The 24,831-nt window shown below is 42.1% G+C and overlaps 1 protein-coding gene and 1 long non-coding RNA gene across 4 annotated transcripts in view; one reads left to right on the forward strand and one right to left on the reverse strand.

Moving 5' to 3' along the window:
- Lama3 (laminin subunit alpha 3) overlaps positions 1-24,831 on the forward strand; it is a 214,209-nt gene that overhangs the window by 10,408 nt on the left and 178,970 nt on the right. For all 3 annotated transcript variants that reach the window (XM_048363240.1, XM_048363241.1, XM_048363244.1), the window contains exon 2: positions 3,692-3,844. In XM_048363240.1, coding sequence (XP_048219197.1) covers positions 3,692-3,844 — 153 coding nt within the window. The remainder of the gene's footprint in view (positions 1-3,691; positions 3,845-24,831) is intronic.
- On the reverse strand, positions 201-16,887 carry LOC125363904. Its single transcript, XR_007213380.1, has 3 exons — positions 16,731-16,887; positions 8,385-8,387; positions 201-211 (listed from the first exon to the last, which is right to left on the reverse strand). It is a non-coding gene; the product is annotated as an uncharacterized LOC125363904 (long non-coding RNA).

Below are 24,831 nucleotides of genomic sequence, written 5' to 3' on the forward strand. Positions count from 1 at the left end.
TAAACAGACATAGGAGAATTCTTTGCTAAATAAATCCTTAGGGACTATCTACATTAGGAGTCACCTTTACATGTGAAGAGAACATCATTGTGGTATAAAATAAAGATTGCTTTTGTGCATGACCCTTAGAGTGTAATCAAAGAAATTTCTGGTTCCATTGGGTATGTGATGTTGTACATTATTGCTTTGGGGGATGTTCGACCATCACAACCTTTCAACAGGGCCTAGACACCAATAGCATGGATGTTTGGTATTTCCTCTGTCGTTATCCAGCATCTTTAATGTGAGCAAAATTAGTATAACATGTTCTGTTCATTGCAGCACTAGTCACAATAGCCACAACATGGGAATGGCCTAAATGTCCAGTGGCAAATAAATGGTAATAAAATTGTGAAGGAAGGCTTGGACATACACAGAGCCATATTATTCAACTTAGAAAAGAAATCTTACCATTTGTCATAATATGGATGAATCTGGAGGACATTATGATACATAAAAAAGGTAAAGTAGACTGAGAAAGAAAAAATGCTATATGAATTCACTTATACATAGAATTAGTATATCATAACATGATTAGAACACAGACTAGATGTGCTTATCTGGGCTGCACAGTTGGAGACATGGAGAGATGTTTGGCTAACTGATGTGAAGTTTCAATTGATAGAATGATTAGCTCAGGGATCCCAGGGCAACATGAGGATATCAGCTAATAATGATGCATTGTATACTGGAAAACTGAAAAGAGAGAGTTCAGGTGTTGACAAAATGGATGTTAATTTCCTTGATTGCTGTAATCATCTTACTATGTTGCATATATATGAATATATATACATATATATAAGCAAGTTATATCTTATGTAACAATGTCTCTGTGTGTGTGTGTGTGTGTGAGTGTGTGTGTGTGTGTGTAAAGAAGGGAATCATCAAGTGCCACCTTAGTGTTGGATGTGGAAGAAGAAAGGCTGTCCTACCTCTAAGCCTTCCTTAATTCATGTGGGTGGCTGGAGTTTGGGGACAGGATCACTGTGGTAGCTTGCATGGAGCCTATTGGTTGGATGAGCACTGGTTACCTGTGATCCACATTTGCATAAAGCATACTGGTTGGATGAGTCCTAACTGCCATTGAGCACTCAGGGGCTTGCATCAGGGAAGAAAGGGGTGGAGCTGGGAGTGGAAGGGCCTATTCCCTGTTCTCTAATCCCTATTCTGGGATTGGCTGCACTGACACTAAATGTTGATGAGCATTTATGTGTGTGGAAGACATTGGTAGTAGATCTATCGAAGGTAGTTTGCATAGTGATTTGGTGAGAAGAGAGATATTTTGGACTTACATTTTCCTTTGTCTCTCTTGTTTTCAAGCTGTTTCACATTAAGAGATCATCAGTTAATTTGTCAGTTAATATGTCCTTAACATACTACTAAACTCTAAGAATGCTTTTGTTTGTTTTTGCTGGTACTTGAACTCAGGGCCTTATCCTGTCACATAGCTTTTTTACACACAGCTAGCACTCTACCACATGAGCAATGCCTCCAGTTGTGGCTTTTAAGGAGTCTTGAAGATGCTTGGGCTGGCTCTGAACCATAATTCTCAGATCTTAGCCCTTTGAATAGGCTTAAACCAATGGTGATTGGCTCTAAATGTTTTTAATGAATTAGAAAAGAAAGCAGAATAAACTGGGAAACTTTATTAGGAAAATCACTTAAGATGGTTGGAAATTTGTTTTCTTTCTTTTGTTTTATTTGTGATCCAGTACATAAGCTTAACAAACTTTTCCACTGAATAAAGATATAGCCATAGAATAATTTTTCTGAGAGAAACGGTTTGACTTTACCTATCTGCCCTTGTTAATTGGTATATAGTGGTTTTACATACTACAAGGTATATTATGACATTTCTATAATGCATACAATGTACTTTGATTATGTTCACCCCTCCATCACTCCTTCTGTCCCCTCACCTCCCCTTATTCCTGTCTCTTCCACCTGCTCCTAGTCATCTTCCTATTTTTATGACCCTTTATTTCTAACTTCCCTTAAAAAAATTCTTTGGACTATCTTTGACTTCCTTGTTTTCTCTCACTCACATCCCTCCCTTCGGGTATGGGGCATTATGGAGGTGCAAAGCCAACCCCTTATGCCCTGAAACATTGTATGTGGGAGCCATAGAGCTCTGTCCTGTTTAATCATAGCTCACCTGTGCCCATCTACAAACATTTAGGAAATCAATGCAATTCTCATCTTAATTGCAAAGTTTTGGGGTCTGGCACTGGAACACTTAGACAGTTCTTTACCTCAGGGCTTCAACTGGCCTGTGTTTAGACACTTGAGACACTGTAGCCTCTAGAAAGTTATTGAGGCATGGCTGAGTCTACGACAGTGTAAATGTGGCTGGTACAGAGTGTGGCTTTTGAAGGATGAGTGTAGTTCAAGGCTCCTCTTGCCAGGATTTTGGTGCCTGCTGCAAGGGTATTTTTTTTTTTTGGGGGGGGGGGCAGTCCTGGGCCTTGGACTCAGGGCCTGAGCACCATCCCTGGCTTCTTCTCGCTCAAGGCTAGCACTCTGCCACCTGAGCCACAGCGCCCCTTCTGGCCGTTTTCCATATATGTGGTGCTGGGGAATCGAACCAATGGTGTCATGTATACGAGGCAAGCACTCTTGCCACTAGGCCATATTCCCAGCCTCCGTGCAAGGGTATTTTTGTGCTGCCAGGCAGGGCTTTTTCCTGAGCTGGGTCTCTTTCCACACATCTGGTAGTAGGAATGTTTTTGGAAAGTCACACAATTGCTGAAGTACTGCTTCACACTCTGCACTCTGTGTAACCCAGGTCATTGCTCCTTTTTTTGTTTGTTTGTTTGTTGGTTGTAGGGCTTGAACTCAGGGCCTGGGCACTGTCCCTGAGCAATTTTGCTTAAGGCTGATGCTTTACCACTTTGAGCCACAGCACCACTTCTAGTTTTGTGGTGGTTAATTGGAGATAAGAATCTCACAGACTTTCCTGTTGGGGCTGGCTTTGAACTGTGATCCTCAGATCTCAGCTTTCTGAGTAGGTAGGATTATAGGCATGTGCCACCAGGGACTGGCTATTCGTTTGGTGTTTTGAGAAAGAGGCTCCCTATGCTTCTCAGGCTGGCCTTGAACTTGTGATACTGCCTACATCTCCAAATTGTTCAGATTACAGTCTTGAGCTACCACACCAAGCCTCTTCTTGATTATGTTAATATGTATGTGTGTACTGGAGCTTGAACTCGGGGCTTTATTCTCTCACTTTGGCTTGAGCAACAGCTTCATTCCTGCTTTCTGCTGGCTAATTGGAGATAAGAGTCTCACAGTCTTTCCTTCCTGGTTGATTTTGAACTATTCTTAGATCCTCAGGTCTCAGCCTCCTGAGTAGCTAGGATTACAGATAGATGTAAGCCACTGCTGCCTGGCTAACTGGCACTTCTTAAAGTGTTACATGGGACAAGGAAAATGTATCTGTATTGGATGGAAGATGCAAATAAGCTATATCAAAGTCAGAGATATAAGCAGGAGATACGGTTTAAGATTAAATGAAAAGTAGAAAGCTGTCCTGACTTCAGAATGCATTAGAATGAACTTCAGCACGGTTGGATTGGCTGCTGCTTTTGCTAAGTGGATAAGAAAGAAAATGACTTAAGTATTAAAAAAAAACTTTTCTTTTTTTTTCCCCCAGGGCCAGTTCTGTGACTATTGTAATTCTGAGGATTCTAAGCGTGCACATCCAGCCACATATGCGATTGATGGATCAGAACGGTGGTGGCAAAGCCCTCCTCTCTCCTCTGGCACACAGTACAATAGAGTCAGCCTCACCTTGGATCTGGGTCAAGTGAGTTTTGCTTTTGACTGCAGTGGGACCATTGTTTTGCATCACTGTTTCTGTGGTGATGTGTGTGTGTGTTCAGATACTGAAGCTTGAACTCTGGTCTTCTTGCTCTTGGTTGTTTTCTATGTTTTTGTTTTGTTTGTTTCCACTTAGGTTGGCATCCTAGCATTTGAGCCACACCTCTACTTCCATCTGTGATTTCTGACAGAACAGAAATTACTATAAAAATGAACCTCAACCCGCACTATCACTGTATCTTATCAGAGTACATTGGAAACTGTATATACTGGTATTAGAACTAGGAAAGTGAAAGAGAATAACAAAATTGAGAGACAAAGGGTAAAAAGACAAACGACTACAAAAGCAATACTTGCAAAACCATTTGGTGTAAACCAACTGAACAACTCATGGGAGGAGAGGAAAAGGGTGAGAGGGGAGGGGGGAATGAGGGAGGAGGTAACAAACAGTGCAAGAAATGTACCCAGTGCCTAATGTATGAAACTGTAACCTCTCTGTACATCACTTTGACAATAAATAAGAAAAAAATTAATTAATTAATTAAAATAAAAAAAGTGAACTTCAGTTTTTAATTCACTAACCATTGTGAAATCTATAGACATTATTATTTTTTTTTCTCAAATTTTTATTGTCAAACTGATGTACAGAGAGGTTACAGTATCATACGTTGGGCATTGGATACATTTCTTGTACTGTTTGTTACCTTGTCCCTCATGCCCCCCTCCCTCCCCCCTTCCCCCCCCCCAGTGTTCAGTTCACTTACACCAGACAGTTTTGCAAGTATTGCTTTTGTCGTTATTTCTCTTTTTTTACCCTGTGTCTCTCAAATTTGGTATTCCCTTTCAATTGTGAAATCTATAGACATTATTATTTTCCTCCCTTAAAACCTAGTCTGAATGCAAATACCCATTCTTGACTATTGAAAGAGTGAAAAAATAGTTGTAAATTGTTTTGTTGCAAAAGATACTTTGTATAATTATTATTGATTTTATTCTTTAAAAATTGTGGTAAATGGCAGGGAAATTGCCTTACTAGTAGAGTGTTTGCCTACCATGCATGAAGCCCTGGGTTCAATTCCTTGGTACCACAGCAACAAAAATTAAATAAAATTAATAAAAAATAAAAGGAAAAATGACCATTAAATTATCTTAAAACTATTATGGTAAAATAAAATGATAAAGTTCATGTTGGTGAGCACACTTTTCAGTGGCCTTACATATATTGACACTGATGTGCAAATATCAGCATCATTCATCTCCAGAATTCTTTCTACCTTGCACAACTGAAGCTTGGTATTTGGCAATTCTTTAAACCTCTCTACCCAAGTCCTGGCAACTGGCATCTATTTCCTGTGAATTAGTGCCTCTCAAAACCTCATGTAAGTGGAATCATGCATTGCTTATCTCTATGACTAGCTTATTTCCTCAGACTAAACTTTCACGGTTCACCTGTGTTGTAGCATGTGGCAGAATTTCCTTCCTTTTTAAGGGCAAATAACATTCCAGTGTGTGCATAGATCACATTATATTTACCCATTCATCCATTGATGGACACTTGGATTGCTCCCAACTTTGGGCTATTGTAAGTCATGCTGCTAAGCACATGGGAGTGGTTATGGTATTTTTAAATATATATAACATTCTCTTTCCTGGAAATCCTAACTCTACAAACACTGACTACAACTGTAGTTTGGGGCCTCATTGGGGTAACTGGTTTACAATGGAGCCTGGAGTTGACCTGCCCTATCCAGGATGGCTGCTTTTGGTACATAACTGCTCTCTCCCTGGGTCTGGCAGCACTGTGATCAGTTGAGCTTATATGACAGAGCAAAAGATTTTGTGAATGCATCAAAGGTCTTGAAAGGAAGATTAGCCTGGGTAGATCAGTTCTGATTTGTAGAGTTCTTAAAAGGGACCTAAGAAAGAAATTGATCCATGGGAAGTTTTCTTGCTGGCCTTAAAGGGAAAGCTACCATGCTGTGAACTTCCTGTCATGAGGCAAGGATCTCAGAGTGAGTTCTAAAAGCTAAGGATGCCATCCTTCACCTCCCAGCCATTGTTCCTACAACCATGAGGGATGGAATCTAGCAGACCTCTTCAGTGTGGCTTTGACCAGAACATAGAACTTGGTTGTACTATACCTGACTCTTGACCTGCAGAACTTCAAGATAATATGTATTGTTTTAAGCCATTAAGTTTATAATAATTTGTTTTGCAGCAGCAGCAGCAAACGAATTCACCCTTAGTTCCCCTTTCAGACCACGGTACCAATGATTATACTATTCTTTTTGTTGGATACCATTGTGCATAGCATACAGTTGATATAAAAAAAGTTCTCCTGGAAAGAAAGAGAAAAAGATAGTACTATTTGGGAGTTGAACAAGATTGAGATTTCTTATAATTTCTTATAATTCTGATTGAGCATGGTGTGGTGATAAAGAAAGGCACTCAACCTCTTTAGCCCATAGCTTGTGCTAAATTAGTTCTCTTGTGAGAATATTTTCTGCATCAGTTAGCAGCTAACGTAATTCACAGAGATGCTGTCTGGGCCAAAGGCTCTATAACCCAGTTTCAGCTGTGAGTTAGTTTTATCCCTCTGATAGCTAAACATTAATTCAGTAATAATAGCAGCAGCATTAACTCAGTAGGCTTAGCTTGTAATGACTAGGACCAGGATGCACTCATTATGTCAGTGTCCTTCCTTCCCCCTCTCCCACCCCCAGGAATATCTAATTTGCTATGTAGACCTGGCTGGCCTAGAAGTCTTCATTCTCTTGCTTCAATTTCTCTCTCTCTCTCTCTCTCTCTCTCTCTCTCTCTCTCTCTCTCTCTCTCTCTCTCTCTCTCTCTCTCACTCGTGGGTCTTGAACTCTGGGCCTGGGTGGTGTCCCTGAGCTCTTCAGCTCAAGGCTAGGGCTCTACCACTTGAGCCACAGCACCATTTCTGGCTTTCTGGTTGTTTATTGGAGATAAGAGTCTCACAGGCTTTCCTGCCTGGGCTGGCTTTGAACTGCGATCCTCACATCTCAGCCTCCTGAGTAGCTAGAATTACAGGCATGAGCCACCAGTGCCTGACTTGCTTCAATCTCTTGAGTGCTAGGATTACAGGTATGTGCTACTATGCCTGGTTATTACAACATTTATATTGAGGATTTCTGTATTTAATGGGAGATTTTAACCCACCAAAACAATCCATATCAAAATTTTATGAAAACGATAAATAAATAAAATGGCCCATACCAAAGATACTTATGCCATTTTTTTCTTAATGCTTTTTTTTTGGGGGGGGGGGATCAGTACTGAGGCTTGAACTCAGGGATTAGATACTGTCCTTGAGCTTTTTTGCTCAAGGCTAGTGATGTACCAATTGAGCCACAGCTCCATTTCTGGCTCATTGATTAATTGGAGACAAGAGTCTCATGGACTTTCCTGTCTGGTGTGGCTTCAAACTGCAGTTCTCAGGTCTCAGCCTCCTGAGTAGCTAGGAATACAGGTGTGAACCACCGGCACCTGACATAATTAATGCTATTTTTGAAAGGCCCATTTCAAAAGTATCTCTTTAAGGTGAATGTGGTGGTGCATGCCTGTAATCCCAGAACTCAGAAGGCTGAGACAGTATAGAGAAATTGAAATAAGCCTGGCTTACATAGTGAGACCATGTCTTTAAAAAAAAAGGAAAAGGAAAGGAAAGACCCATTTGATATCTTGGTCTCTCTTTTAAAAAGGGTTACATTTAGAAAACATCAACATAGGAGGAATTTAATCATTTGCTTGATGCAGACGGATACCAGTCATGGCCTCCTGTCTTCACTGCCTTGATTCTGCCCTCTACCAGGACGGCAGCATGCCCTATTGTCAACCTGCCTCCTTTTATGCTTGATGCACCAAGTACTCACTGTAGGGCCCTTCACAGCACACTTAACCCCCGCTGCCTCACTTTCCTTATTTATGACAATGAGATGATTGTGTAAACCTCATAGGATTGTTTTCTAAACTTAACTGTCTCAGTTTTAAACTGGCATAGGACAGTGTTCATAATTTTTATTAAACAAAATGAATTTCAACAAACACTCCTAACTTTTGTGCCTCTAGAAAGAACAACTATAATACTGTTGAAAGTTCTCTGGAAAAGTTTAGGAGTAGGAGCAGGAATATAAATTAGGTTATCCAGAGCAGATTTCTTTTTTGCTTTATGTTGGAGCAATGTGCATGTCTACAAGCATGCTTTATCTTGTGTGGTTCATATTTCATGCCCCATTGGTAAGATCTGTTTCATTTGCTGTGTTAACCATGAAAATGCCATTGAGAGGGTGGATTTCACAATATAAGAGTAATAGCTTGTTTTTTGTTGGTCATAGGACTTGAACCTGGGGCCTGGGCACTGTCCCTGAGCTCTTTCACTCAAGGCTAGCACTCTCCTATGTTAAGCCAGAGTGCCACTTCTAGGTTTCTGGTGGTTAATTGGAGATAAGAGTCTCAAGGACATTTTTGGCTGGGCTGGCTTCAAACCATGATCCTCAGATCACAATCTCCTGAGTTGCTGGGATTACAGGTGTGAGCTACTAGCCTTCCCCTGCTTCCACTTTCTGTGAGACTCTGATCACCAATTAATGACAGAAAGTGGAATTAGAGCTGTGGCTCTAGTGGTAGAGCACTAGATTTGAGCAAAGAAGCTCAGGGACAGCACTCAGACCCCGAGTTCAAGTGGAGGGTGGGGGTAAGGGAGAGGGAGAGAGAGAGAGAGGGATGGGGAGGGCAGGGGGTGAGGGGAAGGAGGATTGAGAGAGAAAGACTGACACACTTTCGAGTTAGCTAAGTGTGAATATTGATGCATGGTGGGAAATAAAACATATGTCATCAACATGCAAAACCAATATTGTGTTTGCCAACTGCTAGAAACTCTGAAATTGGGCTTTGAGTTTGCTGTGGTTAGTTTAACATTATTTTGTCAAGAAGGGGCTTGTTTTTCTCTATCTCTTTTTGAATTGCTGGAGGTTTTCATTATTATTTTTCTAAATCATTCCCTTCAGGGAATGTGCGGTAATTTCTCCCTCACAAGGTGGCACATTAGGGTACTTTTGTGACTCACTCCTTCTGGGATTGTTCACATTCATTTAGATATGCATTATTGAGTTGTTATAAATTCATTATTGCATAGGCATTTAAGGAATACAGGAAGCTTTCCTATTATCTGACCAAATGTAATCAGCACATTTTCACATAAAAAGCAAAATGTGAGCCAGGCACCAGTGGTTTACACCTATAATTCTAGCTACTTAGGCTGACAACTGAGGATAGAGGTTCAAAGGCAGCCCAGGCAGGAAAGTTTGTGAGACTCTTATCTCCAGTTAGCCAGTAGAAAGCTGGACATGGAGATGTGGCTCAAGTGGTAGAGCACCAACCTTCAGCTAAAAAGGGCTCAAGTATAGTGCCTAGGTCCTGAGTTCAAGCCCTAGGATATGGAATGTCTTAAGCAGAGTATTTGGGGCATTCCTTCCTCCTGGGAGGGTGTCTCTGTGAGCAGGGAGCATAGAGTGATAGATTTCCTTCAGCATTCTAGTGAGTCCTAATCATATCTTCCTTCAACCCTGTTTGTATATTCTGAGGCCCTGCTATGTCATGTGGTAGCATCTGCCTAAATTATGAACTCCTTGAAGGTCAGAGGCTGTGTGTGTAACATTCTTTTTAAATCTACAGGGCTGGGGAGTCCTGGAACACATTATTCTTCTTAACAAAATTTGAATTAAGCACTGTTTTCTCATGCCATCCATCTGATGATATGTTTTGCTACAGTCATAGAGAACCTTGGTCTGTTTTAAAGACCCCCTTCACATTTACATTTGTTAGTTTTCATATAACTAGCACCACAAATATAGCAAATATAACAGAAAGCAACCACATATGTTTCCTTCCAAAACTCACAGTAGGCTGTGGACAGACAGCAGATGTCCTGAGCAGAGATAAAATCTGGCCCAGGAGGTAGCAATTCTAGGGGACAAAATACTTTCCTCCTAGCATTTTCTTCTATGTTCTGTAGCTAGAAGTTAATATGATAAAGTGTTGTGACTTTCTTGGGGACTTACCAGGAAGCCTTGATTCACACACAGCGAGGACTTCGGCATATCACTGATTCCCCAGATGAGGCCATAGTGAAATTATCAGGGTTCATTTTTCTAGCCTGAAGGTTACAGACAAACAGGGCATGGCAACCCATGGCAAAGTGAAACCCTCTGTCCAGGGAGAGGAGCCCATTGGGTGCTGAATCAGCCCACATCTTTTGTCATCATTATTATTTTTTTTCCAGCTTGTAGACTATTCTTTTTTTGTTGTGATATATATATTTTCTTTAAATTTTTTCTTTACTTTATTTTTGAGATAGGGTCTTACAAGTTCAAGGCCCAGGCTAGCCTTGAACTCATGGTCTTTCTGTTTCATCTTCTTTAGGGCTGAGATGATAGGCATGCCTCAGAGGCAACTTCAGCCTGCATCTTAAAGGTTTGTCACACGGCTTGTCAGCAGACATGCAAACAGAGTATATTTTTTGAGAACTCCCAAGTCCTTGGCTCATTCTGATGAGAGAAAAATTAACAAGATCAAAGTCCCTGGCACCATTTAGGAAAGGTTGATCCTATCTCCATTTACTTGATCGAGTAGAAGGAAGTGACCTGCCAGGACATAGATGAGGACTTGACCAGGAAGGGAAATTACTACCTTGTCAAGAAGGATCCAGGCTGCTCTGCTAAGCTTTGGTTGTATGGGGTGGTCATCAAGGACAGAGACTGAGGCAGGGAACCAGAGCAGGCTGGGGGTAGGGGAGTTAGTGCTAGGATTGGCAATGGAGAGGACTCTGGGCACATTCAAATGTTCATCCAGCACTGTGAACATTAGACAAGCAAAAATTATTATTATTTCTTAGAGTAATTGTCACTGACACTTTATCTCCCACAGTTCTTCTGCCCCTATCCAGACTTCCACTGAATGTAAGCTGCCTTAATTCTCCTAAATCAGAACAGTGCGCTATAAATATATTCATTCTCTAGTTCTTGGAACTCGACATTGGTGTGACATCTTCCCAAATAGTTGCATTTTAGAAGATTGCTATCTGTCTTTGACATGGACTCACTACTTGTTTTGGCTCCCCCATTTTCACCATCTTTTGGTGTTTGTTCTTTAAAGATTGCCTCTTCTGACTGGAGTGAGGTTGAATCTCAATATAGTTTTGATTTGTATTTCTTTTATGCCTAAGAATGTGGAACATTTACTAGTAAATGGAGGTTTGGTGTTTTTTTTTTTAATTTTTGGAAAGTGCATAGCTTATTCCTTAGCAAATCTTGAAAACTATTTTCTTCCCTTGTGAAACCTTGGAGATCTTAAGCATATTTTGGCTATAAACCACAGCAATTTTCCCGTTACTATTAATGACAGGCATCTACAAGGAAAAGCTGAGTTTTGTGAATTCTTCACCGCGGCTCTGAGGAGAGCTGGAGCTAAGAAGGCTGTCTCAGGGGAACATCTGGGCCCAGGTATCTCTGCCAGCTGTTTTCCAATGCATCGCCTGGTTCCCGGCATTGCCCTTGCTTCTATATCTGCCCACCCAGTGGTCCTTCTTAAGTACCTGGTTATCTATCTGCCCTTTCTCTTTTCACTGTCTCTTCTTTTCCTATTTCTGCCTCTGTGAGTCTTTCTTTGTGTTTTCATTTCCCATTGTCAGCACAGGAGGAATGGCTCTTCAGTAGAATACTTGCCTAACAAGTACAAAGCCCTGGGTTCAAACTCCAGTACCACCACCACCACCAAAAAAAGGCTACTGTTCATTTCTCATTCTCCCACTGCATTTACTTCCTTTATAGAAAAACAAAAAACCAAAATCAAACCACCTTTTCTAAGTACAGCTCACCACTTTTCCTGTGGTCATTGCCTATTGGGAAGGGGCTTTGTGCTGGGTCCCTGACAGAGAGGCTGCTAAGCCTTGCGGTGGGGGGTTGGGCAGGAGCAGGAGTCCCTAAGGGTGTGTCAGCTCCAGCAGGCCCCGCCTCCCTACCTGAACTGTACAACTGCCTTCATTGGGGGCATACACACAGGCCACTTGGGACCGACTTCCTCAGTGAGGCCAGGTTTTCTTCTCACATCTGGTATCTCTAGTAATTCTCTTTCATGAACCTCTCCCCCTCCTTGAACAGTGCAACCTGCAAACAAGGGTTGTCCCCCTACCCCATCCCCCAAACTGGAGAGCAAGCTCCTGAGCTGTTTGCACTTCCCTCCAGCTCTTACCCTACTAATGCAAATGTTCCAGATGGAGCGTGCCAGGCATGGCATACTCTGTTCTTTAAGCTTTGAGCACTGGGAGCCATGAGCCTTTGCTGTTCTTCAATATCTCAGAACAGCCTGCATAGAACATTCAGTTCTTTCCCTGCCTCTCACTGCCTGCTTCAACCACATGTCTTCCGGGTGCTCTGGAGAGATGGTGGAGATGGCTGGGGCTTCTCAGAAGTGGGGAGCTCTGTCTCCTTCAGGATCATTTTAAAAATCCACAGTCCCAGGCAGACGTGCAAGGCTGGAATCTAGGCTGGTATCTTTAGAAAAAGGTCTGAAGTGAGCAGAGCAGCTGGGACTGTTAGTATAAGAATGGAAAGGCAGAACTCAGGAGCTGAGCAGAGGTGAAGTAAGGCGCATGGAGAGCAGAGTCCAGTTTCTTTGCTGTGGAGGGAGGAGCAGGCAGGGAGAGGCAGAGGGCAGCTGTTTTGTGAGTTATTGTGTTTTAGGGAAAGGCATAATAAGCTCACACAGGCAGGCCTGCCTTTCTCTCAGCTCAGTCCCTAAAGTACCTGGTACTGTCATCCCCCGCATCAGCGGGTACAGATTCTAGCATCCTCACTGAAACCTAAATCCACTGAGGCTTAAGTCCATTATAGAAAATGGCATGATACTCACTAATAATCTATGCATATCTTTCCACACATGAAGTCATCTCTCAATTACTTATGACCCCTAAATACAATGTAAAATGCTGTTTTTGAATTGCTTATTCATTTATTCATTTTGTTTTGGTCGTGGGGCTTGAACTCAGGACCTGGGCACTGTCCCTGGGCTATTTTGCTCAAGTCTAATGCTCTCCCATTTTGAGCCACAGCATCACTTCTGATTTTCTGGTGGCTAATCGGAGATAAGAGTCTCCTGGGCTTTCCTGCCCAGGCTGGCTTTGAACCAGGATCCTCAGATCTCAGCCTCCTGTGTAGTTAGGATTACAGGTGCTAGCCACCGGTGCCTGGCTTAAAATGCTATTTAAATATTTCTGTGTCATTTAGGGAAAAAAAGTCTATACAGTCTATTTAGGCCAAAAAAGTCTATATAGGTTCAGTACAGATGCAACGTTTCCCCAAGTATTTTTGATGTGTAGCTGGTTGAATCTGCAGATGGGGAGCCTTGAATACAGAGTCACACCTATATTTAGTACAGGTGGCTGGGCTGCCTGGCTTGCTATGGTTAGAAAGAAAGGAAGAAAGAAAGAAAGAAAGAAAGAAAGAAAGAAAGAAAGAGAAAGAAAGAGAGAAAGGTGAGGGAAAGCCTAAAAACATATAGATTGCAAACTTCATAAAAATAGATTTCACTGATATTAGCTCATATTTTCAAATTGTTGTAAATGTTTCTAAATGTTTACTCTCAGTTTCTGTCTGTTTTTTTTTGTGTGTGTGCTTGAGTAACAGCCCCTAGACTAGTGCTTGTACATGGACCACTCTTTGAATAGCTGCTCTAGACCATATACTCTCACTTCAGTTATCGTGTCCAGTATTGCAACCTGACAAGTCAGCCTGCCCTGTCTGTCACAAGTCCCTCTAAGGGATCAGATTTGATTGCATAGTACTAGATATGTTTGTCAATTACTTAAAAATGTTAAAACAGCCTCAAACTCCATGGTCTCCTTTTCCTCCTCGCTTCACCCTTCTCTGCTTAGTGCTGAGGCTGCTGACTTTCACAGCAGCATCCACAACTCCTCTACCTCTACCTCTGGCAGGATCTGGCACCAGATGTGTGCTGGCAGATGCTGAGGACAAAGAATGAGGTGGGGGGTATCTGTTCCCATCGCTCCTTCTGCTGGCTGTGTGTCATAGCAACTTGGTACATCTACGGAAGGCCTGGGCTCCACTTCTTACTCTTCTGTCTCAGGGTAGAAGAGATCTTTAGTTTCCGGGCTCTGAGGTGTATTGGCAGCATGAGAAGCTTCCTAACTCCAGACTGCTGTTTTAAAAACACTCCTCAATCACTTCCTTCTAGCATGTTCTCTGTCTCCTGCTGGGATGCTGCATGGTACCCAGCACACTGCCTTGAAAAGGCTGCAGAACTGATTGAAATTCACTGAATTATCCATCAATCACCTCTGGAAAAAAAAAAAGGAAATGAATGAGGCGATGGAAAAATAGAAGTTTTGAAAGTTCATCCTGTGTGTGTGTGTGTGTGTGTGTGTGTGTGTGTGTGTGTGTGTGTGTGTGTGTGTGTGTGTGTTTCATCCCTACTTTTCATTTTACCCTTGTTTTGTGTTTTGGTGATTTTATGTTGCATCACCATTTTTTTCTTTTTCTATCCTCAAACATTGTGCTATCCTCCCATCCTTTTGTTCTTAAACAAAATGTGACATAGAAAAATGCAAGCTATTGGTGAAACTGTGAAAATACAATGACTTTTCATTTTCTATATTTTGTTTTGAGTTGAACTGTGAAGCCATATTTGAGCTTGCTTTATGATTCTCTGAAACATTTGTGTCTTCAGATAGAAGTGCTTGTTTTATAGTGCAACGGATTTCTGAGTCAGGTCAGGAATATAGTGCAAGCCTGGGGAAACACTCAAGCTGTATGTGCTGCCTATATTGCCGGTCCTGGGGCTTGAATTCAGGGTCTGTGTGCTATTCTTGAGTTTCTTTTGTTTAAGGCTACCTCTCTACTACTTGAGCCATAGCTCCACTTTCAGCTTTTTTTGATAGTTTATCCAAGACAAGAGTCTCATGGACATTCCTGCCTGGGCTGGCTGTGAACCCTGATCCTCAGAACTTAGTCTCCCGAGTGACTAGGAATTAGCGAGGCATGAGCTACCAGTGCCTAGAAATCTCTGTTTCCTTTTTTTTTTTTTTTAATAGTCCCAGGGCTTACCTCAGGACCTGGGCACTCTCCCTGAGCCTCTCCATGCTCAAGGCTAGTGCTCTACCACTTGAGCCACAGTGCTACTTCAAGCTTTTTTTTGAGTCGTTTATTGGAGATAAGAGTCTCATGGGGACTTTTCTTCCTGGGTGGACTTCGATCTGTGATCCTCAGATCTCAGCCTCCTGAGTAGCTAGGATTACAGGCATGAGACACCAGCTTTCACAAAGAAAAAGCCCAACTTGAGAGCAGATTGTCCACGTGTCAAAGACTGCCTTTTATGATTTGTAACAGAGTCTGATTTTATGCAGCTGTTTGCCCTTTAAACTGATTTGTTTCTTTTTCCCTAGAGCAAATATATCCCTTAATTATAAAACCTCATTACCTATTGTACTATGTCATTCCCAGATATTTTCTTCTGCTCCTGGAAAGGTTTCCAGTGGCAGCTAGATAATTATATGTGTTGATAGCTGGGAGTAGGTTTGTGTCTGAATATGTAGGGATTCATGCTAAGCATTCAACTATGAATAATATCCCCAGGCATGCTTTTAAAAGACCCCTTCACACCCACGTTGCATTTCTTCTTGGCTATTATTAGTTTTCCTTTTGCTAAGAGTTACTGCTTATTCTGGAGACAAATGGGCCTTCATAAAGCAAATTAAACACTGGACTTCCTTTTTTAAAAATATATTCTAACTGGGGCTGGGGATTTTAGCTCAGCAAAAGAGCACCTGCCTGGTGAGCGTAAGGCCCCAAGTTTGGTCCTCAGCTCTGGGGAAAAAAAAAAAAAAATATATATATATATATTTATTTATTTATTATGCATAGTACAACTTTATGGGGCAGAGTAAGATTATTCAATATGTATACATAGACACACTGAAATTGGTTGCTTAATGGACTTATGCAAATAGATAGCATGTTAGCTACCTGACTTACTTATTTGCTGCCCAAACTGGCCCATAGTCATGGTATGGTAAGACAGGCACTCCCTTGGTTGGAAAGATAGGGCACTTTTTGCCTTCTGGGACTGAGACTTGAACTCAGAGTCTGATGCTTTTGTTCATAGTGTGGCATTCTACCAGCCAAATCACGTGTCCAGCCCAAACTAGTGCTTTTTAAAGGACTGGCCTGGCAGCAGTTAGTTGGTATAGCATGACATCATTTCAAGATACAGAAGAGGCTCTCTTTTTTTCTTGATGTCAGTACTGGGGCTTGAACTCAGGGCCTGGGTGCTCTGTCTGAGTTTTTTTTTCTTCTTAAGACTAGCATGCTACCACTTGAGTTGATTAATTGGAGATAAGTGTTTCATGGACTTTCCTGCCTGGGCTGGCTTCCAATTGTGATCCTCATATCTCAACCTCCTGAGTAGCTAGAATTATAGGTGTGAGTCACTGGTGTCCCACAGAGTAGGCTCTTTAGCAATCCCTGTAATTGAGATGAAAGAAACTAAAGGGCTGATGTCCCCAGGAGAGAGAACACATCGACTTCAAATGCACTGGAGACCAGGCGTTCACAGGAGAAAGGCCAGCGCCTGCCATGTGCTCCTGGTGGGCAGGAGGAGATACATAGCAAAGGCTGGTACCAACAGTTCTCAGATTTGATGAGCACCCCATCATCTTTTGGCTCAGAAGGTTGCAGTGTGCTTGTAGATGCTGCATGATAAAGATGCGTCCCAGCGATGCCAGGTTCCATGGTCCACACTCTCCAGAGGCTGAGACTCGAAGGTCTTTATGAAGTGACGATCATTGCAGCACCATTTGTCATTGCTAAGATAGGGAACCAACCCAGATGCCCCTCAGTAAACGTGTGGATTAGGAAAATGCAGTACATATACACAATGGAATTTTATGCCTCTATTAGAAAGAATGACATTGCCCCATTCGTAAGGAAATGGAAGGACTTGGAAAAAATTATACGAAGTGAAGTGAGCCAGACCGAAAGAAACATGGACTCTGTGGTCTCCCTCATAGGGGATAATTAGTACAGGTTTAGGCTAGTCACAGCAGAGGATCACAAGAGCCCAATAGCTATACCCTGTATGAACATATAAGATGATGCTAAGTGAAATGAACTCCATGTTATGGAAACAAGTGTTATATCATTGTTGTAATTATTTTCAACATGCTATGTGAAACCATAACTTTTTTTGTTTTTTTTCTCTTGTATTCCCTTCCTGTGGTTGTACCCCTGCTATCACTGTATCTCATCTGAGCACCCTGTATACTGCATATATGTGTATTAGAACTAGGGAAAGAAAAGGGAATATCAAAATCAAGAGACAAAGGATAAGAAGACAAACGATTCCAAAAGCAATACTTACAAAACCATTTGGTGTAAGTCAACTGTACAACTCATGGGGGGAGGGGGAGAGGGGAACAGGGGAAAATGAGGGAGGAGCTAACAAGTTTGAACAAGAAATATACTCACTGCCTTATGTATGAAACTGTAATCCCTCTGTATATCACTCTGACAATAAGTAAGTAAATATTTAAAAAATAACTAAAAAGTGATGAGCCAAGGCCAAGGTTGAGGCCAGCAGAAGGCTGAACTTTAGAAAAGAAGCAAGAATCTCAGTACAGGAAGAAGTCCAGGAGGAGGAGTAGCAGAGGCTCTCCAGTGGCCTTGAGAGCTCTAATATGCAGGATGTGCTAGATCTCGGCAGTCTCTGACCTGCAGGGTGAGCAGAGGTTTACAGCATTAAGTGCCCCCTTCCCAACCCCCGCATTGGCTCTGTCTGCCTGTAAATTGTCTGAGATAACAGGATAGCTAGTAGTCACACACAAGTACAGGTTTTGCAATTAGATTGATTGGGGTTGAGTATTTGTTTTATTACCTACTCACTGTGTGACTACAGACATGTTCTGCATCCTCTCCAGACTTTAGTTACTGCATCTGAAGATATTAGTGCCGATTTGCTAGGGTTGTTGGGAAGGCTACAAAGTATGTAAGCATTAGTCCTAGAACATATAAATCCTCACCAAATGATGTTTTTTTCCTCTTCTTCCTCCTTCTGCTTTCACTCATTCTTGGCATGTTTTAATAACTCTGCTGACTAACCCTTCCTGCAGGCGTCACCTTCCTCCTCTCAGCTGTCATTTCAATGATCTGCCTGAATTCTGTACCTTGAACTTGTGTTTCTCAAGCTCTGGAAAGCCCAGCAGGTAGAGCTCAGGTTCCGTAGCCCAGGGAGCCAGGTGAAGTAGCCCTGGGTTTCCAGCTTGAGAAGCAGCCTTTGGCTTCTGGGCTTTCCTTTTTCCTGGGGAATCAAATGCATGAATGAAGATTAGGGCATGCCTTGTTTAATGTATTCACCATGGCAAGAGGCATTGCCTCTGTTTGTATTGTTCTGGAAAAATTCATAAGAGGTATTTATAAGTTAACAGGATTTTGTTGGGATAATACTCGGCCTGATCCATATCTTAATCTTAAGTTTTCCAGTAATGATCTTAAGTTTTGGGGGACCGTGCTCCTCCTCCCCTCCCCCAAATCCCGCCCAGAACATATGGCAATGTGTACTTTGCAATGACTGAAGAGAGATGTTGCATTTGGATGAGTATATCTCTTTCTTCCAAGGGAGAGAATTTCAGGGATTCCTGCTAGGAATAGTACATAGTACATTATACCCCCACTCCCCACAGAGCACCTCCCATGCTTTGTTTTTACATTCCCCCTGCTCTCAAAAACCCATTTTTGTTTCCATCCGTCACCCCTGTTTTAACCTCTTGGCTTATTTCTCCTTAGATTTCTTTGTCCCTGGAAGAGCACTCACCTCCACAGTGTGCCTTGCTCAGTGTCAGATGTGCTGTAGGAGTCCACTCTCACTCCCCATGCCAACCCTTTGTGGTGGGAGTTCACTGATTAGCTCTTCCCATGTAGAGAAGCTCCCAGTGGAGAGCGGCCTGGCCCTTGCCTGCTGCTTTTCTTCTGGATGGTGAGTGTGAATCCAGAACTGGGCATCACAGCTTTGCCTTGTTCCTTGAGAACACACCTTGGCAGAGTCAAGAGGTGTTCTGTGCTTAATGTCACACAGAACCCCTGCACCACAGGGCATCTAAAGCAGGTCCACCATCCAGCAGCCATAATTTGCATCCTCTGGTTTTGGCCTTCCCTGAAGTAAAGGGGACACATTGCTCCTATCTGCCTTGTTCCTTTGGTTTATTTCTTATTTCTTAATTGGTTTGTAACTAGATCAGAAAGAGGGATACATTTAACTGGGCTTTTCAAAAATTCCAACATTAAGTACTTTTATTATTCCCAAGAGATTGTACATTTGGCTCCTGATTATACACTCTGACATTATGATACATTGTCTATAAAATACAAAGTGTCATTTTGGGGCTGGATGCAGTGGCACATGCCTATAATCCCATCTACTCGAAAGGTGGGGATAGAGGATATAATTCAAGGCTCCCCTAGCTAAAAAAATGTTATTAAGGCCATGGCAAAGAAAAAGACAGGCATGTTTGTAATCTCAGCTCTGTGGGAGGCAGAAGTAAGAGGATCATGGTTTCAGACCAGCTTGGACAAAAGCAGGAGACTATCTGAAAAACAGCTAAGGCACAAAAGGTTGGGGTTATGACTTATGTAGTAGACTGCTTACTTGGCAGGTACAAGGTTCTAACTTAAAAATGAAAATACAGTTGAAAGTGTTGCTTACTATATGTTTGTTTTGTTTGTTTCTTTACATAGAACCATCACATCAAGTGTTGTGTGTTCTGTGTTCCTGTACTTTATGTTATGGAAACGCCATCCAGATTGCTGTATATGCATCTGTCTCCTTGCTTTCTCTAGAGCTATCTACATGGTCACTAATGAGCTACCCCTTTAAAATGTGGATGTTTTCACATTTCAATATTATATTACCCTGTATTTAGTTTTGCCTTGGGGGAAATCATATTCAAGTACAAATGGTATGTACCAAAATTTTTATCAGATATTTAAAACTCACATTTTTTTCCTAAAAAACATGGTATAAATAAGAATGATTTCCTAAGCAACACCTTAAAAGCTCCTGTGTGGGGCTGGTAATATGGCTTAGTGGTAGAGGGCTTGCCTAGCATGCATGAAGCCCTGGGTTCAATTCCTCAGCACCACAAAACCAGAAAAAGCCAAAAGTGGTGCTGTGGCTCAAGGGGTGGAGTGCTAGCCTTGAGCAAAAAGAAGCCAGTGACAGTGCTCAGGCCCTGAGTTTAAGCCCCAGGACTGGCAAAAAAAAACATCCTGTAGTCCCTATGTAGCTTTAGTATTCCATATTTGAAGATAGGATGGTAAAAGGCAATGTTGAGCTTTATGGGAAGAACCCCTCTTATGTGGCATTCTGGTGAATGAAGCAAAGAAGGATGGAGGAGAGGAAGACCCAGGAATGAGAGAACTAGTAGGGGCTGGGGATGGATTTAAGGAAAGTGAGCAAGGACAGGGTCTCTTGTGTATCCTGGAGGTGATGGAACTTTGGGGTTCCACCCACATTAGCCCCAGGTCTTCCTTTTCAATATTCTTAGTGGCTCACAACCCCCTACTTTCTTAAATCCCATACTTCATTTCCTGAGAGGTAGGTGCTGGGCTGCTTTTTGTGGCAGGCTTCTTGCTGGCATGGAAAGTATTTTTCCTCCATCAGTTAGCAGGCATTGTGGGAATATGCTGTCCCCACACCCACCTGTGTGCCTGGAGCTGATTGTCCCAGGCCCATGGCTCCTAGTTCCTTGCTTAACACAGCCCTTCTGTGGTGGGTCTGTCTGCCCACCCTGTCCACTCCCTGACTTCTGTTCTGAGTTCATCCCTACCCTAGTGCCTGACAATGAAATCCCAGAGCTGGATTTCAGGCAACTGAAGCTCAGGGAAGTTCAACTCAGTATGGTCAAGGTCACCAGCCTCCCCGACCAGTGCTGAGCTGGGCTCAGTTCTGGTATTTATTCGATAAAGAGTCACATGTGAACTTTACTCCTCTGACTCTCCTGCCATCAAAGATGCCTGGTGGGTGGGAATATTCACAGGACCCAGAACAGATGGGAGATGACAGAACCCAGTTAATCTGGTGCAAATCTCCTTAATGAAATTGATTTTTTTTTTTTTTTGGCCAGTCCTAAGTGGTGAACTCAGGGCCTGAGCACTGTCCCTGGCTTCTTTTTTGCTCAAGGCTAGCACTCTGCCACTTCAGCCACAGTGCCACTTCTGGCCGTTTTCTGTATATGTGGTGCTGAGGAAATCGAACCCAGGGCCTCATGTATATGAGGCAAGCACTCTTGCCACTAGGCCATATTCCCAGCCCAATGAAATTGATTTTGAGCAGTCTTGTTTTATGCTAAGTTAAATGCCATCCTCAGACTTCATCCAGGCAAAGAAGGTTCTGTCCCATGTAGCCAAAATGCAAGCATTCTGTGAGTTCAAATCAGAAAAAAAACCAAAAACATACTTAATCCTTAACTTCCCAGCCAGTACACCAAATATGAATATGTTACTGAAAAGTTTAGGGCAGCTAAACAACCTTGTGTCTGGCAAAAGAAATGAGGCAAGATGTGAACCTAAGTAAAGATGATAGACAAATGTATTTTAAAAATGGCAGAGAAAGGAAACACATGCCATAGATGTGCCATGGAGAAGACAGAAACTCTCTTCCTACCTCTACCATGTTGGCCATCTTCCTATTCTAGAGCTTGGACTTGTGTTAAACAGAGAGAATTGGAGATTTTTTTTCTTTTTTTTATTTATTTTTTTAAAGTTTTTATTATAAAACTGATGTACAGAGAGGTTACAGTTCCATACATTAGGCATTGGATACATTTCTTGTACTGTTTGTTACCTTGTCCCTCATATCCCCCTCCCCCCTGGAGATTTTCTTATTGGTAGGTTTTCCCTTCTGCTTCCTACAAGGTTTTGTGAGACCAAAGATTAACCATCCTGTTCTTACTTACTCATTCTATTGTCCTTACATCCTCATTCTTTTGTAGCTTTGGGGCCCCACTTGTCAGCAAGGTATTGGTTTATCAGTTTATCCTTCAATATGCAAGTTCTATAGATCACAATTCCCAGATTGGCTGCTTTTCTTTACTAATTTATATCAAAAGTACTCCTGAAATGAGGGGCAGGACAACCCGGCACTTGTCCTGATTTCACAATGTCAAATGCCATGAATACTGACTGAACTACTGTTGTGAGGGGTAGCAGAAGGGAAAAGCAACATGCTCCTCCAAGCATGAAATGTAGACAACTAACCAGAGCAATGGTAAAGCTGAGGCCTGCAGGTTAAATTAGAGTTTGGCAGGTCATTTTGAGTGGACAGAGAAAGAAGTTACCTCAAGTGAGTTATCAGCTGGGAATAGGGCTCTGAGGTTTATGGACTGGAGAGAGACATGGGTAGGTAGTGGTGTATGAAGGACACAATGCAGAGGTGAGAGCTGAGCTCTGAGAAAAGTTTGTGGAGACTGGGATTGAGTTGCAGGAGTGAAGGGGATTGAACCAGCATGCGGCCATTTGAAGGAGTGTGGCTGGGATGGGAGAGAAAAGGGTGTGGATTAGAAGGTAAGAATGGAAGATGACTTATTTTTTTTAAAGGACAGCGATATTTAAAAGCTTATGGGATGGAACCAAGAGAGGGAAGAGGGGTGGGATTCAGAGCACAGAGGGAGGGCTCATTTTTGCCAGGTCATTTTTCCTTGGCTGGTCCAGAAGGAAGGAAGGAAGGATAGATGGATGGATTGATGAATGTGTAGATGGGGGTGGAAGGATATTGAAATGCTAATGAAGTGAAGGATTTGGAATTGGAAATGTAAGGAAAACTATTCTCTCTCTCTCTCTCTTTTTTTTTTTTTGGTAATTGGTATCAGTAAAATCAAAAAGTGGGGCCGAGAATGTGGCTTAGCGGTAGAGTGCTTGCCTAGCATTCATGAAGCCCTGGGTTCGATTCCTCAGCACCACATAAACAGAAAAGGCCAGAAGAAGCACTGTGACTCAAGAGGTAGAGCGCTAGCCTTGAGCAAAAAGAAGCCAGGGACAGTGCTCAGGCCCTGAGTTCAAGCCCTCAGGACTGGCCAAAAACAAAACAAAACAAAACAAAAAACCCTCAAAAAAAAAAAAAAAAAGAAATAACCTCCAAGAATGATAGGAGCAGAGAAGGAAGTAGTGGGTAGGGTTTACGGATCTCAGAGAATCAGGTTCTGGAATGAGGCAGAAGCAAAGGAGGCTGCTCAGTCCAAACCATAGCAGTCCTGGAGCCTGTCGCTGAGGTGTGGGGCAGGGGCACATCTACTTGTTATAGATCATCCTGATGAAAAATTAAGCCCTGGTCCTAGACACCTGCGTTCAGCATGCCCCTGCCAGGACCAGCTGCTGGCAGCAGGAGCCAGATGGTTCTGTCTTCTGAGCTGCTTCTGGAAGAAAGCCTTCAGTGCCTTTTTGTATCACTTATTCTAGGTGCAGTGTTTTAGATGGAGTCCCAATTTACTGTGTCCAGGGCATGTGCCCAGCTGCCTTCCTTGCTGGGGAGCTAGGTAGTAGCTTCTAAGACATGGGCCACATTCTGTTCTCAGCAAGCATCAGGTGGTAGAAGGGCATTCAGGTCCTTGAAAGCCAAGCCAACACCTGTAATATAATTGCCTCTTGGAGCCAGACTCTGGGCAGCAGCTGATAGTCCCTTATGTTGGACCCACACCTAGGGTGGATCCTCCTCGTCCTGGACAAAGTACTTTTTCTCCATGTTGGATGCCACTGAAGCCTGACACTGTAGGCTCTGATCTGGTTTGGTCATTGTGACAATCCATAAAATGTCTCCTTCAATTTTCCCATTTTCCCCCTGAGAATACCAAATGGAGCCTTGTATTTAGAAAATGAGCTGTGGTCAAAGAGTACATTTTAAGAAGAACATTAAACCTGAAGCTCAACTGATTTGAAATGCTTTAAGATGCAACAGTTCATCCTCAAAATGAATATGGTGACAACACCATATGTATGGTATGATGAGCCAATTTCAATAGCCCTCAGAGTGTCCTTTGACTATGCACAGCTCTCGTCAGAAAGGCTGAAGCAATTGGTCTCTTCCCAGATCCTTGATGTTTATATATTTAGGAACTCTGATGTTGGTACATATGTATTTTGGTTATTTCTTTCTTGGCTAACTGACCTCTTAGTCATTATGTAATGAGAACAGAATAGTGGTTACCAGATGCTGAGGAATTATAGAATGCAGTATTGTTTAGAACATAACATTTCGGTCACATAGAAGGAATAAAGGATAAGTATTGGAGGTAATATTAATTAGCCTAACTCAATTCCATATTTTAGGGTTAGGGATGTAACTCAGTTGGTAGCATGCTTAGCTATCTTCAGAGGTCCTGAGTTTAATTCCCAACACTGAAAAACAAAACAAAACCATTTTCACATTATATATACATATATGTATATATGTGTGTATGTACATATCTTGGCATCACTTTATATTGTATAAATATATACAATCATACTTTATCAATATTCATTAAACAGTAAATCAGTAAGGATGTTGGAAACACAACTGAAAACCTTATGTAAAATGCTGTTATCCAGAAATGCTGAACTATTAAAAAGATGTAACAGATGGAGAAAGGACATTCTTACAAGCACATGTACATTCCTACAAGTACATTCCTACATGTGTATTCCTGCATTCCTACAAGTACATGTAGGAATGCATCATTATAAATGTAGCAAAAATGTATTTTTCCCCCTTGGCATGTTTTTGGGTTTTGAATTCAAGATACTTTCTAGGCAGTTTCTCTACTACTTGAGTCATGCCACTAGGCCTTGTTGCTTTATCTTCCAGATAGGATCCCCTGCTCTTACCTGGGCAACATTTGGACTGCAATCCCCTGTC

This window comes from Perognathus longimembris, chromosome 15 (genome assembly GCF_023159225.1).
Source record: "Perognathus longimembris pacificus isolate PPM17 chromosome 15, ASM2315922v1, whole genome shotgun sequence".
Lineage (NCBI taxonomy): Eukaryota > Metazoa > Chordata > Mammalia > Rodentia > Heteromyidae > Perognathus > Perognathus longimembris.